The sequence below is a fragment of the Macadamia integrifolia genome, chromosome 4 (genome assembly GCF_013358625.1).
Source record: "Macadamia integrifolia cultivar HAES 741 chromosome 4, SCU_Mint_v3, whole genome shotgun sequence".
NCBI classification, from domain to species: Eukaryota; Viridiplantae; Streptophyta; class Magnoliopsida; order Proteales; family Proteaceae; genus Macadamia; species Macadamia integrifolia.
In genome coordinates, this window is record NC_056560.1 from 10,632,102 (window position 1) to 10,648,038 (window position 15,937).

The window sequence follows — 15,937 nt, forward strand, 5'->3', positions numbered from 1 at the left end:
CCCCCCCCCCCCCCCAGGCTACCATTTTTCTCCTAGTACATAGGCCTCTGATTAACCAATTTGTCCTAAGATTTGCCAGTGCTTCTTGAATATCTCCACAATGTCAGTGCCAAGAAAACTACACCTGCAATGCTGGCCAAAATCTGCAAAAATCCACAAGAAACCAAATTGTGAACATAGAAAAAATGGATCTACTTTGGTCTAATGCATATATTATGTCAACCGAGTATCAAAACACAAAAAAGGTAATGACTGTACAAGCCAGGTGGGAACCAAAGGTTCAAATAAGATAAAAGAGTGTCTATAAACACAATTAGACTAATAAAATTTCTTGCCTTCTAAAATTTGAAAATTTCCTTGATTCACCTCTGAAGTTAGTTCCTTCTATTTGTCTCCTTTGACAAGTAAAAAAAAATAATTTACTACCAAGAAAGCACTCTGTTTCTTTTTCTTTTTTTTTTTCTTTCCTATCCCTTTTCTCAAGGCTATGTTTGTTTGCAGGTGGAAACCACATAAGGCAAAACAACCAGGTAAAATAAGTATAACAGAATAGATTTCTACATAGGAATTTTTATTACATGGTTTTAACTGCAAACAAACAGGAACCTAAAGAACATTTGTCGCATCATATGTAACACATGCAGGGCACGCATGAATGCAGATAAGAGTATGACTAACCTTTGCATCTTTACAAGAGTTGTTTGGCAATGATGGGATGAAAGATTTGAGCAATTGCAGTCGAGACGTCTGGGGCATGAGAATCACTACACTGTACTGTTTTCTGCATGGAAAAGGTATTATCCGTTGCAATGCCAACTGTGCTATTGATGGTCTCAAGGATTCTCTTACTTTGATGCGTCCTTCATCTTGAATCTGAAACAGGAGCATAAATTAGTATGTATATGTATATTTACAACAACAACAACAACAATCATAGCCTTATCCCAACTAAAAGGGGTCGGCTACTTGGAGTCGATATGGAAATTAGAAAATAAAGAAGCCCAACAGAGAGATTAAAATCAAGAAAAATTGAGATAAGAGAATAAGGTAAAGCAATAGAAAAAGGCGCATCATGGGAACATCTTGATGGGGACATCAAAGTGTACAGGCGCAAGAAGAAGAAGAAGCAGCCATCTTTGTGGCTGGAAGAATAGAAAGAAGAAGATCTTGTGAGCCCCAAGCTCGATTCAGATTTTAGAAGATCTTAGAAGATTTCAGAAGATCTTGTGGGTCCCAAGATCGATCCAGATTTTTACAAGATCTTGGAAGATTTTGTGGACCCCACCAAATCTTATTTGATTCTAGTACTTTGCTTTAAATCTAGTGATATTTGATTGTCTTACACAATTAGGAAACTAGGATTTCTTTATATTGATCTATTAGGTAGTTTTTATTTCATGCAATTGAGTTTCTAAGTATCTTTTTATTTTTGGAAGTTTACTCTCTTTAAGTGTAAGGCCATTGACCATTGTTCATGCTCAATTAATAAAGAATATTGAAAATAAGAATAAACCCCCAAACCCCTCATGGTTCTCTCTCTCTCTCGTTCTCTCATCTTTCTCTCTCGCCTCTTTCCTCCCTTACTCTCTCGGCTCTCTCTTCTCTCAATATTCTTGTCTCGCCTCCCTCTCTTTCTTTTCAGTCTTATCTCTTTTTTTTTTCTGCTGCTGTGTTGTTATTACTGCACCTTCTACTTTACCTCACTGCTGCTGCAACACATTACTGGCGTTACAAAATTGCTGCTGCTGCACCTGCTGCCTTACCTCACTGCTGCTGCAATATATTCCTACTGTTATAAACTTGTTGCTGCAACATATTTCTGCCGGTACAAAACTGCACTGCTGCACACTGCTGCCTTTACACCACTGCTGCTACTCTCTCTACAATTGGCTGGATGTATCTTCTTCAACAAAAGGTGGACTACAACCTCTTTATTTTGGAGAACTTGGATTTCTTCTTCTCTCCTCATATCTGAATAACAGTATGGTAAAGTACTAAACTAAATCCTCCCCACCTCCCTAAATCCCTATTATATATATTGCAACTCATTGACGTTGAAGTCTGCCCTTACCCTTTGTTTATGCCTATTTTATCGATTGTTGCATGTCTAATTTGGGTGTCTAGATGGATTTGTGTTGAACCTAATATTCATATGTCGTTTGTTCCCTTCCCCATGTCCCCATTTGAAACTTGAGTAAGAATTTATGTGTTTTTCTGTCTAGATTAATATTGCTTTTGACTACTTTGTTTATTAGTCTCGCTTTATCTTACATGTTTGCTGAGATTCTTTGGTCTTATTTACCTAAGCCCCTTGAGTTAACCTACCTAGTTAGTTAATCTTGTAGAAGACCTAGTCATCTAGGAACCCCCCCTACATCAGTCCCTATTGATGAATTGTGTGGCATCCCCTCTTGTGCCATCAATGGCTGGGCATGGAGATTCCATTGCACACTGGTGGTTGTATATCACTTCCCCTTTCTCTATATTTGTTTCTATGCTAGAGGCTAGTTTTCTATTAGGAAAAAGACTGGTGTGTATCGTCGGTCCACCGTCCTGCATTTGTATGTCTTCTCTCAAGACACGCTCTTCCCTAACATATGGGTCCCTATTGATGAATTGTGTGGCATCCTCTCCCGTGCCATCAATGGTTGGGCATGGAGATTCCATTACACACTGGTGGTTGTATATCCCTTCCCCTTTCTTTATACATAGTGGTGTATTTTTGTTGTTGTAGACAAGTGGATTTCATACAAAGAAATAATAGACTTAGTTTTATTTCACCCACAATCAAAGTCTTAGGTATTGTTATCAACACAAAGGCTTAGGTTTTTTGGACCATTTACCAGCCCCTACATCGATACCACCGTTATGGCACCAATATCGTATTGGTATTTGGTACTATCGATACTGTATCTATTGGCTAATACAATATCAATAGTACATGAACTGCATGCTCGATGAACAAAAAATCTCTTCATCCATCATTTTTGGTGGTTGAATGGAAATCCTAGAACAGTATCAAGAATATTTCAAAACTTTCACACAATAAAATGAATAATTAGGAGACCTCAGTCTTGAGATTCTCTTCATTCATAGTGCACAGACTTTCTCTAAAAAGAGTTTGAGACATAAAATTTTGGATATAATTTCCCTTGACCATATGTATAATGAAGTTCATCACTTGATCCAAGAGTCCAAAAATCACTTCCCCACTACCACAACCCTGATCACCAATGGTGAATGAATTCTCATTCAGGAAAACTCGGTCCAAAAACTTTATCTATGGTGGGAAAGTAAAATATTACCAAAATAGTTGGCGTATGAAAAGATTACCAAACTGTTGGCGTTTTAAAACCCCAAGTTTTTATTTTAGTAAGATGGTCGAAGGAATGGAATTGGCTAGAAATGTCTTAAGTGTCTTTACCATGTTAGGCCACTTTCTTATTCAACTTTTCTATAATGATATATAGGTTTCGAGTCTTAGATGATGACTATATGGGATTCCTCTCTCTCTCCTCATTCTATTCCTTCCTTTCTCTCATAGCTTTTTTTCCTTTTGGGTAGGCCTCTCATACCATGATGTGTATAGGTTTCGAGTCTTATTTCAATTTTTATATCATTATTTATATTTATTTAGAGGCATGATTACTGCCTAGGAACCTTAATTATTGACCGACACAATATTATGCATTCTTCTAATAATTGTAGATTTTAAATCAAGATATCGAAATTAATTTTTGATAATCTATTATGATAATTATTAATTTATTTTATAAAAATATAAAATTCAATTAAATGAAATATATGATTAGATAATGATGTGGACATATTCATAATGTTAAGGTATCGATCAATTTATTAATGCCATATATGAAACACGAATGATCATTGATGCCAAAGAAGCAAAGACCCACCTCTTGATAAATTATTTTCCTTATTTTTATTTTCATAAGCAAATGAAATTAAGGGTTGGTAAGTATGGGCTTTGGAAAGATCAATTAAGTTTCATTATATTAGCACATAAAGAAAACGTTGGAGCTTCCACACCTCAAATTAGAATGCATGATATATGTCTTTTCTTTTTTTTTTTTTAGTGGAGGTTTTTCACTTTTTTATGTGGATGTATCTTCTCTAGTCGTGGAAGATGACTCGCACGTGAATAGACTTTTGAGCACCAAAAGTAGAACATTAAAGCCTTCATAGGTGCCGTCGTCCATCTACATGCCTCTCTCTCTCTCTCTCTCTCTCTCTCTCTCTCTAAAAAGTCCTTTGAGTGGACCATAAAACTGGTGCAGTGTCGATTTCATTGGCATTCTTTTCGATTTGGTTCAAAATTGAAAAATCATCAATGCTAACGACAGGTATTCAAGCCTTTGACTTGACTGAAAGTCGAACTTAGAATATCTAAGTCTACGATTCGTACTAAATTCATTGCTCACCAACTGCACTACCCCCTTGGATTAAACAACAAGGTTAATCTATAACAAAATGCTGAACCAAACTATCAAATGTGGTGATAAAGAAATTGAGGAATAATAGAATAATAGTTTTCATCAGAATTAGAAAAAAGATGTACCCTATGCACGAGGTTCCCAATTGGGGCCTCTCAAGACCATAGTAGTTCCAACTATTGACCTTAATGATTTATATTTAGGTTGATATCCCCTAGCCATCGATGGGCACTAAAATTGTAAAAAATATATAGATAAATTGATTGATTCAGATAGATCTAATCTGATATGGATCAATACTATATTGATATCGATAGATACCAATTAATATTGATATCAATATCGATACCAATAACTAAATCCATGATCATGATTAGATCTAAATTGGAATCATGGTTGTATCAATATTGATATTGGTCCACATCAACTCTGTTGGATGATTTTTCACTCAAAGATTGATATTATTATTGAATGATTGGGGTTGATATCCCCTAGAAATCAAAATGGGGTAGTTCAAAGTTGGAAAATTAATAATAATCCTATTGCCTCTAGAAATTCAATGGGAACGATGTTTAGCAGAATCTTTGGTTGAAGAGTGCCGAAGGTTTGAGGTCTAAAATCCATCTGTTGCTAATAGAAATAACAGTCATGGGGTCAGAACCAATTTTTTTGTCATGTTTAGGGATAATGTTGGAATCAAACAAATACATAGTAAGATTGGGGAAAGAATTGATGGTAAGATTCTCAGGTCTCAAACCTAGAGGACACAAAATGTTGATGATGTTTGTTGCTCAACATGATAAGTAATTGGCTCATAGCTAAAAGGGTGTAAGTTTGGCCATGTGAAATTGAGCCCATTCTAAGTCCGGATAGAGCCTGGGTTAGGCTTTTAACCCACAGCGCAAGCATGGGTTGGGATTTTCGAGCCCAAGGCTGGGCTTGAGCTGGGATTTGTAGGCTTGAGGTAGGGCCTAGGCTGAAGCCTTGGGATGAGCCCAGTCCGACCTTGATTACCCCTGCAACTAGCAGAAAAGGGGGGCAAAATTACCACCACACCCCCATGAAATGCGAAAAAATCCCACCCCAAGTTTTAGGATTACTTTTACGAAGGATTGATGTTGCTGATATCTCTCTTGGATGCACAATGAATGCCTAGCTTGGCCGAAGAGGATCTGAATCCTTTGCCATGTCACACCTAATAGATTTTTTTTTTTCTTTCTTCCTTTTCCTAGATGAACCTTTACGTTGATCACAAGTAAAGTTTTAGAACCTGGTATTGAGAATGGGATCGGTTAAGGTTTTGATATCAATCCGAATTCGCTAGGATCGGACAAAATACTCTTGTTTTCAATATATATTAAAAAAAAAAAAAAAAACCAGTTCTGAATTATGTTACCGTTTATCCATATAGATCTAGTGATACAATATAGACTAAGAATAAGAATCAATCAAGGCTAATTCCGATCCGATTCTTCAAACCATGCTGCCAAGGTTATAGCCATCTCTCTTCTTCCCTTTTCTCATTTTCTTCTTTTTTTTATTTTTTTACTATTTACAGAGCTCATACGGTCATACTCGATTCCTTAATATTCCATTCAATAAGTTTATATGAAAATATTTTTGTATAATGTCCTTACATAGTTACATTTCTAGTTGGAATCATAAAGGTGAATGATTTTTCAATTTGAATAAATGGAAAGAGATTTTAAATGGTTATAGCAATAGTTGTGGAGAGTTATAATTTAGCCTTGCTTCTTGGAAACTGGCCTTACCAGCTAGGGAAGTATCTTTGAAAACAAGAAGGACTGAAAGGCTTATTGGTTCCAGTCACAATCAGAAGTGCAGCTGTACTTGAACCATATACGGTCTCTTGGATCTGTGATGTTTGTTTTTCATTTTTTTTTTTAATGAAAGAAAATAAATTCATTAATTAGTAAATGCAAGACATAATATTAATATTCGGGTTAGAGTTGTTAATGCAGTGCCTATTGGTCATCATCGCCATTGTGGCTATCATGCATGAGTAGGACAAAGTCATTGTTAGTCATGAGACAGACAACAGGTGTATACAGAAAGTTACGAACATCTAAAAGTAGAGGTAAAGAGTTCAAAACCATGATTTGGTGCTCCCAAAAATTAGTTTTTCAATCCCCTTTGAGTCATTTCAGATTTCTTCCATTCTTCATCCTCTGTCTAAAGCCTAGTTCATCAGTTCATCCCATAGAGTATACTCCAAGTGTTTGCCTCCAAGGCTTGTCCTATCATCAAATAATTGGTATATAGTGAGACACATTTTTCTTTATTTATAATGCAAATAGCCTATTCATAAATATTTTTCTTTGGGTTCTTGATCGCTGAACATATCAATAATGTTGGCATATTGGTTGGTATGATAGGAAGGTTGGTATTCGTACAATGGTTGTCCGGCACCAAGTCTCGTGCTATCAATTCCAAATGCCAGATCCTCTCTTGCACAGGTTGTATGATCAAATGAGGGTTCAATTTTACCTTGGTAAATATGACCCGATTCCTATTTGAGCATAGGAGGTAGCATATAATAATAAAAGTGCTAAAAAAATTAATTTAAATCAACAAGAAGTATAGACATAGAGTTAAATAGAGACACTGTGCTTGGGCATTCCTTAATGTTTTTTTTTTTTTTTTTAATACCGTAATAGGTTCCTCTTCCTCCCAACAAGAGAAATTTTATAATAATAAATGGTCACTTTTGAACTTCCGATATATGCTTCTAATATTTTAAACCAAAAGATAACTTTGAATTCAGCCTTTTCGGGTAAGAGTAGGACTTGCGAGTTGGAATGCAGTCATGCCATTACTCGTTAATGATGTCATTCTTCACAATTTCCACGGCTAATTGGCTCATAGGCGAAGACTATGCAGTCAGGCCTTGTCCTTTGGTATTAACTATGGAGTCATGCCCTGCCATTAATTGTAAGTTGGACTGGCCCAAACTTCAGTCAGATTTCTCAGTTCAATTTCTTTGACTGGACTTGGGGTTTTGGGCCCAATTTGCACCTCGTAGCTTGGTTTTTAAAATCGGATCGTATTTGTATCCAATAGGATCATCTGGAGCTGATTGAATATCCCGATTATCGATCCACTAAAATAGTCCATAAAATCAAAAAGAAAAAAAGTGAAAATCCGTCCTGTCCCGATTCCCGACCGGTACCGAGTTTTAAAACCTTTAAATACGACCGAGACCGCGAGACGGTGTTTTAATTTTTAACACTGAATCGATCTCTAGCGCGCCCTCTCCCTCTCTCTCACAGTCTCTTTGCGCTACTTCCGTCATGGCGACTCTGGACACCGATATCAACATGGTTCCCGTTGGCGAGGGTTCCAGTGGTGCTGGTCCTTCGTCTTCAACGAAGAAGCCGAAACGATTCGAGATTAAGAAGTGGAATGCCGTCGCCCTTTGGGCTTGGGGTAAGAAGTTATCGCAGAATCTTACCCTAACCCTAATTTGTCCATTGTTAAGCTTATATGCTCTTTTCCTTTTCTTTTTTCTACTTTTCTTCAAGAGGGATTAGGGTTTTTGATTATTGTTTTTGTTTTCCTTGATGTTTTGTTCTGAATCGGTTAATTATGTTTATGTGTGATTGCAGACATTGTTGTGGATAACTGTGCAATTTGCAGGAATCATATCATGGATCTCTGTGAGTAATTTCATGTTGATTTTTTGTTCTCTTTATCTTTTCCTTTTTTACTTTCTCTTTAGTTATTCTTCTGCGTTTCTTGTTTCGATTTCTTCTTCTTCTTTTAATTTAATAATGTACGTTTTCGGTGATTTTTAATTCGTTTTCTTTCTTGGTTTGCTCAGGCATAGAATGTCAAGCCAATCAAGCTAGCGCGACTAGCGAGGAGTGCACGGTAGCTTGGGGTATGCATCTTGTCTAACCCTACGAGTGCCTTTCAATCATTCTTTGATTTATTCACTAAGAGTTGGTAGGAGTATTGTCTTATTGTTGGTGCCCCTTTTTACAACTGTCCGGTGCTATCGCTACATGATTGGATATTGTTTTCTTTAAGCATCTGTGTTTCTCTTCCCTTTGTTATCTTTCTTTTTTTTCCTCGAGTGGTCACTCTGTCAAATATTCAATATCTTCTCCCGTTGGTTCTGTAGGTCGCTTGAATGTTCTGTTCCACATCTGGTTGGGTAGATAACCCTTAATTAGGCAAAACTTTTCCAGTGTAATTCCCGAAGTATTTTTATTTTTTGGGGTGGGGTCCAATCAAATATGCGTAGGACGATTTCCATTGGATCGCTTGGTTATCATTACAGCCGTCCAAATATCGGTGGGAAACTTGTACTTATTTCTCACAAACTACCACCAATATGAGATTCTGTGTGTTTAGAAGGTAAAAAGGGGTGAAAAAATTGTGAGGGTGGGTCCCACATGTTGTGAGTTAGTTTGGCCAGGAAGAGGATTGAAACAAATAATGGAATTAAGTGTTTTTTAATGGGGTGAGATTTTGTGGGAGAAAGAACAAATGGAGGTGGGGTTGGGGTTCTATGGGAGAGATAGGTGATGGGAATAGGTGAGAGATAGACACAAAATGAACTTTTCTATGAATAATACCAAAGTTATACCAATTTGAACTGGTAGGATTTTGAAAGAGAGTGGGATGAGAAAAAATGGTGTGTTACCCCCATCATACAAGAGTGATGCATTTAATGAGCTTATTTGGTAAGTTTTTCACCCCACCCACCACATAAACAAACACTCATATGTATTCACAAACTCTCACAAATATGAGTGTTTGTTTATGTGGGATGGGAAACTTACCAAACTGCTTCATTAAATGAATTTCTTTTTGTCTGGTGATGTGGCACATTGAAAAACACCTCATTCACTTTCAAAGTGTAATTAAATTAGTATGATTTTGACACTATTCATGGAAAAGTTCATTTGTGTCTATCTCTCTCCTCATTTCTTTTCTTCTCCTATAGAATCTCACTACACCTCCATTTTCTTTCTCTCCCACAAAATCCTGCCTCATTAAAAGGTATTTATTCCATCATTTCCTTCCCTTCCTTTTTCTGTCCCAACACAACCCATAACATGTGAGATCTACCCTTACAAGTTTTCCACCCTTTTTTACCTTCTCAGAAAACGGGGCCTTAGGGATAAGTGTAGTGTTAGGGATAATTGTGTTTGTAGTATGCAGATAAATTTGCAATTTTGTGCCCCTTACTCCTTTTTCATTTGCCCCTTTTCAGAAACTCTTATGATATGCCTGTGTTCAACCTCTTTTCCTCTCTGTTCCAGTTATATCTGCTACTTTAAGTTCGGCAGTCTCCCTTCCTCATTGCTTTGGAGCTTTGCCTCTCCACATTGGGGATTTTTTGAACTCCCCTACTGATCTTTCTCTCTCTTTGCTTCAGAAATTTCTCTATAATGTTCTTGCTTTTAAAGATTCTAATAGTTCATGAGATTTAGGTTTCATGAATTTTCCTGGAAAAATCAGTGGAGAAGAAGGCTACTGTTTTCAAGCCCTTCTGATGACTGATCTGGATGAAGAGTTTTCATATGTTTGTGAGTGTCACAGACAGTCGTGACAGAAATCACGATTCTTCCAATAAGCTGCAGTTTAACAATAAACATATATGAGCTATGCTGAACTTGTAAATTATTTATCTGCTATTGCTGAGAGGAAACTGGTTTTAACTAGTCTGTTGGACAAGGAAAAAACCAAATTCCTTTGCATATGCAATTGAAGATTGCTTTCTCTGAATATTTGTACATTATGGATCTTGTCATTGGTCTCATCTTTCCGTTGAATATTACACACGGATGAGTAGTGGGGGAACAATCTCATGTGTATAAAAATTATCTTCAGAGGCGGTCCATTCAAGGTTAGTGCTTACGGATAGTATGAATTGAGGCAATGAAATTGTTTTCGGAAAAAGCTGGCATGTTTCCACACTCCAAAAATGGATCATGGAGATCACAGAGGATCTAATACATTTAATCAAATGAAATGAAACTGATGAAACATAAAAATAAAAATAAAAAAAGAGGAAGGCATCCGTACTTAGATCTAGCTTTGTGTAACTTTTTCTCTACAATTCCTTTCTTTTTCATTGATGGAATTTGGAAGTGAAAGGGAAAAGTTATATAATTTACAGGATTCAGATGTGTCTTCTGGTGGCATTAGGATATATTATTAGAGTACTTTGAGGTGACTTGTCTGTTGGAAGGATCTATTCTTTTTCCATCAAGAAAGTATATGGAATTCACAGAATTAGTTTTTGTAAAGTTATGATATTGCAATTATTTTGTTGAAGATAACCTACCTATAATTGAGATGTTTGTAGGTACCATGGACCTCCGCAGATCGTGATATGGCGTATTGTGTGGATACACGCTAGGGTTCGTCCCTAATGAGATAGTATCCCCTGGTCATCAAATGTAAAGAGGGGGATACATGATATGAATAAAAGGGAGTCGTCACCTAGAAGAAATGGTCTAGGACCCATAAATGTCTCCCCCAATCAAGGGAGAGAGACTAATGACTCAATGGACAAGGTTGGTTTGCACTAAGATTCTGGGCAAGTGTCGAGTGACAGACTGGGAAGGTGTTAAGCATTCAGTTTGCCCGGTCCTAAGGTCGGTCTTTTTCTGTTTGACCAAAGTTTGTTTGTACCTTACTAAATAGTCCTAAATCTAGGTCATTGAAAACCCTAAACTAGGTATCTGAGTATGACATGTGAAAACTCTAAGCCAAGTATCTAAATTATGCTAATTTAGATTATAATGCAAATAATGAGATGATTACGCTCATTAAAGATTAAAAACCCTAAATGATTTAATTAATGTGTTATGAGTTTTAAATTAAGCTAATTAAACAAGCCTAGACCTAGGATCAATTGAGCAACTTATGAAACCCTAAATTAAAATAAATCGATTAATTGAGCCTAATCTAGATCGATGATTAATGAGAATTGATAATATAACAGGATCCCTAAATAAGGCCTAATGCTACGGGCCGGTTTGAGGGGCTAGGCATGCCCACACTACCCCACGTCCTAGACTACATCCCACATATCACTAAGAAGGGAAAAAGAAATCATTTGAAATTTAAAACAAGGAAAAGTAAATTGAATTAGACTATTTTGAATGAATGAAATATGATAACCTGAACCTAGTTTAATTGATTAAAGCTAAATTTAGGTTTAAATACATTATTAAACCTAATTAGATTGATTGAAAATATTTTAGACTAATCCTAAAAGATGAGTTGAACATATCATAAGGCCCTAAATGAACTAATGAGCTAAAGACTATGCTAATTAACTTAATTCATTTTATACTAACTACATTAACATAAAGCGAATTAATGAAACAAGCTATAACAAAATGGGAGTTTGATCAAACTAACATAAACAAGTAAATCAAGCTACATTGGAAGACAAAATAAAAAAAAATCTAATTAAACTGGGTGAAACTAATTACATATGAAAAAAATGCCTATGTTAAGAGAAAGCTTAATGCTGAAATTAAAGCTAAATGGATGATGCCAAATCAACCCTTTCATTGATGTGTGCTATCCTTCTTGATAATCGGAAACCCAAGCTGATTAGAATATTTTTTTTAATTCATTACATACTTCAGATGCATCACTTGAATTACAATGACTTTCACACCTTGAATCAGAAGCTGAAATCATTGGGTGGAAGATTGAAGCATGGCCTGAATTACACAACCTAATTAAAGAAACAACAACAAAGAAAGCTAAAAAAAAAAGGTTACAACTACAAGGAAGGAAGGAGGGAGAGAGCTGAGAGGTGAGGTTTTGCTGCTGAATCTTTAGAGGAAAGAAAAGAAAAGATGTTAGAGATGGGTTCAGCCAAGGTTAAAGAAGTAGAAGAAAGAGAGGGGGAATATGTAGGTTCGGTCATGGAGAAAGAGAAAAGAAGAGGAGAATAAGAAGGTGAGTTCAATGGCTGCATCTGGTCATGTCCGAATGGAGAGAAGAGAAGAAGAGAAGAAGAGAAGAAGAGAAGAAGAAAAGAAGAAAAGAAGGAGGGGCGACTGGTAATTTGGTGAAGAAAAGAAAACAAAAAGATAGAGATGAAGATTAGGTTAAGGGTGGGGATCTTAATTTAAGGGTCCAGGTTAAAGGAAATCTAAAAATTTAAATTAGCCAAAATAGACCCAGAATTGACTCAAACTTATAATGAACCAAGAATATCTAATAAACATAATAAATCAGATTAAATCAAGTGTAAACCCAAAATCAACTTAAATTAAAACAAACCGGAGTAAAATTAATCAAGTCTAAATGAACTAATGTAAACCTAAATACACCTAATTGAACCGGATAAAACCAATTCAAATTGAAATCACATCTAATTGAACCAAGTAGACATAGTTATTTGAATGTGATCAAATTATACCTAAATGAACCAACTAAAATAAACTAAACTGACCTAACTAAATCTACATGAATCGAATATTAACAAATTAAAACCAAATCTATTAAACTGGTTAAATCCGTTCTAAATTACCATTTAGAGAAGAAAATTATCTCAAGTCCGGCTTTAATCAAGAAACAAGGGGAGATAACCCTTGTGCTTCAAGTTCCAAATCGAACCAAACCGGACTAGATCTCCTGGTTCAAGGAAGGATTAATATGTTAAACTTTAGATTTAGAGAATATTTGGTTTTAGAGGGAAGAAGTTAGCCAAAACCTTGATGGGACCATCCTTTCTCCCAATATCCCAATTTTTCTCCTCCCCTTTGGAAGAGGGGAAGGGTTATATTTATAGACTTGGAATTTGAGACAATCCTCTCTTGTTTCCAATGTGGGACTAAAAAACTAGAGAGGATTGTCAAAAAAGACTTGCTTTTGGACAAAGGATGTTGAGCATTATATGATTCCCTGATTGCTCAAAATGGAATATGATACCGAACTTTGGGAGTCATATTTTTCAAACCGTTAGTCGAAATTCGACGCGTAATATGTCATTGGAAAGCTCAATCCAAGCACTATCCAATGATGTGAGACACCAATGTGGTCTCGATCGGGAACCTTTGCAAAAATATCCGTAAAGTAGGGACCCGAATCATATAGTGAAACAGAGAATTGAGCATCGATTCACATCGTTCTCACATCAAAGTGCAATGTCCGACTTGAGGGGACAAGCGACAACAATCCACAACGTCAAATTCAAATTTTTGAAAACATTTTCTTTTGAAAGTTTATGGGGGCAAAATGATTATTTTCTACTCTAAGCTCGAAAATTTTCCAAGTCTAAAATGTCCAATATGTAATTCTTCTTGTGTTATCATCGTCGGGGGTGACAAAATTAGGTGTCTAAAACATACTTGCTATTCAGCCTTCCACTATCTGGGACCTTCCGCATCATTGTTAAGTCCTCGATGCAGCTTTAGCATTGAGTTCTTAATCTCTCTCATATTGTTTAGTGCATCTCTGAGGCCAGGGAAAGAAAAAAAAACTTCCTTCCCAAAACCCTTGTGATTAGCGGTGTCAAACGGTCGGTTCAGTTGAGCATTAGTTGGTTTTTCTATTTTTGCATCTGCCTTGCAGACTAAAACCAGACCAATAATAAGGTGTTTGGTCTACAAAAACCGAAAGCAAGCCGATAGCTATTGGTAAGGTCGGTTTCGCTGTGTTCTGGTAGGGTTGTCTCTTAGCAGTTTCTAAAAACCAAAGCCACTATGGAAGCGATAACGAGTTCAGTCGGTTAGTTCAATCGGGTTGGTCTGCTTTTTGACACCCATGTCTGCTTTTTATCTCAAGGAATGTGCTATGGAGTTTCTACATCTCCATCCTCCAACTACCTCTACATCTCCTTCACCATCCTCTTCAGCACAACTCCACTAATCTCCATTCTTGCTAACTCACATGATTAGTATCAACCTTCCACTTTCTGGGGACCTAACATCATGATTAAGTCCCCACTTCAGCTTAAGCATTTGATTTCCTCATCATCAAATCTCTCTCATATTGTTTAGCGCAACTCTGAGGCCAGGGAAAAAAAATACTTACTTCCAAAAAACCCTTGTGGAGTAGTGGTAGATCCCAATCTCAGCATTGATGATTAGCTTCACTTCTTTTTATCTCAACAGATAGTCATCCTTAGAGAATGTTAAAGGGAGTTGCTTTAGAAATTATGTTAATCAAAAGAAGCCTTCTCTAAGTTTGATTGGAAGTAGCAAACTAATCTATAACTAATTTTGTTCGGGAGTTGAGATTATGAAAATGAGCAAGAAATCCCTCCTGTTTGGATGCTACTATGAAGAAGTGATCAAGTGCAACGTGTCTAAACATGAGAAGTTCAAGGCCCAAGCACAAAATTCTAAATCATCTAGTTGGTGTAATATGCTCACAGTCCATTTTGCGAATCCTAACTGCAAAATTCAAGATCAGACTTTTGGAAAATTAGTCATTCAGGTCTGCTGTCATTGTATTTTACTCCAAAGACTTTCTTTCTCGATTTGTCTTCTTTAGTAGATTTAACAACTTGTCTATACACCTTTAGCTCTGGTTTTCTTTGATTTACTGGATTAAGAAACGCTTATCAATTCTTTGACCCAGATACAAATTCATCATGGCTTCGCCTATAATCCATATCTCTCATTCTATTAACAATACTCCCTCTCCAACTCTCCCTGCCCCTGCGCCTTCCCCTCCCTCTCCGGGTCCCCACCCCTTGCAACCTCCTCTCCTTTGTCTCCAACTCCCCTTAACATAATAATATCTAGATGATGCCACAAACCATATTGCACACAATTGATTCGGGGGGAGTGGTTGATTTCGATCCAATCCAAGGGCCGCTCCAAGTGCCAACATGGGAATCAGGAATAGGATTCAGCTGATTCCGAATCGAAATGAGTGAATCAACGATCCAATTCCAATTCTTAGAACCATGCTCCTAAACTACAACTCCAAATACCTCTCTTGCTTCTCGTTTTGCATCCTTAGAACTCTATATCTCATTACTTGATTCATTCCCATTAATATCCACATATTTATTTACATCAATAAAAAAAGCAATAATTAACATATATTTCACTCTTTTCAGTCCCCTATATTCCCTTCATCCAATTCCTAAGCCCTATATTCTAAAAAATAAAACTTTATAGACCGTTAACCCTATTCCTATGCTTCCATTAAATCTAAGCCTAACCCAGGAGATGAAATAAAAAATCCAAAGAGACATAATGCCAAGTTTCCACGAGACCGACAGTCTAGAAGCATCTCATTCATTTAACGGACCTACTCTAGTAATGTCCTAAATATTGCCTACATATTATATTCTAGAAACATTGACACCCTATCCAAGGCCATTGCCCAGGGCAGCCTAGGCATTTTGATTACACAAACACCCATGCCATATGCATAAGCTTACTCCTGAATGCATCTAGAGATACAACAATGCTCAGCACGGTGAAGTGTTTGTGGCAAAATTTCAATTCCTTTTACTCCCTCCCCCA

General features: G+C 36.6%; 1 protein-coding gene across 1 annotated transcript in view; it reads left to right on the forward strand.

The window, feature by feature from the left end:
• The first annotated feature begins 7,663 nt into the window (after window positions 1-7,663).
• The window catches only part of LOC122076653 (RING-box protein 1a), a 14,741-nt gene continuing 6,467 nt past the window's right edge, over window positions 7,664-15,937 (forward strand). Inside the window, exons 1-3 of the mRNA XM_042642066.1 lie at window positions 7,664-7,898; window positions 8,078-8,128; window positions 8,293-8,352. Coding sequence (XP_042498000.1) covers window positions 7,763-7,898; window positions 8,078-8,128; window positions 8,293-8,352 — 247 coding nt within the window. The 5' untranslated portion in view covers window positions 7,664-7,762. The remainder of the gene's footprint in view (window positions 7,899-8,077; window positions 8,129-8,292; window positions 8,353-15,937) is intronic.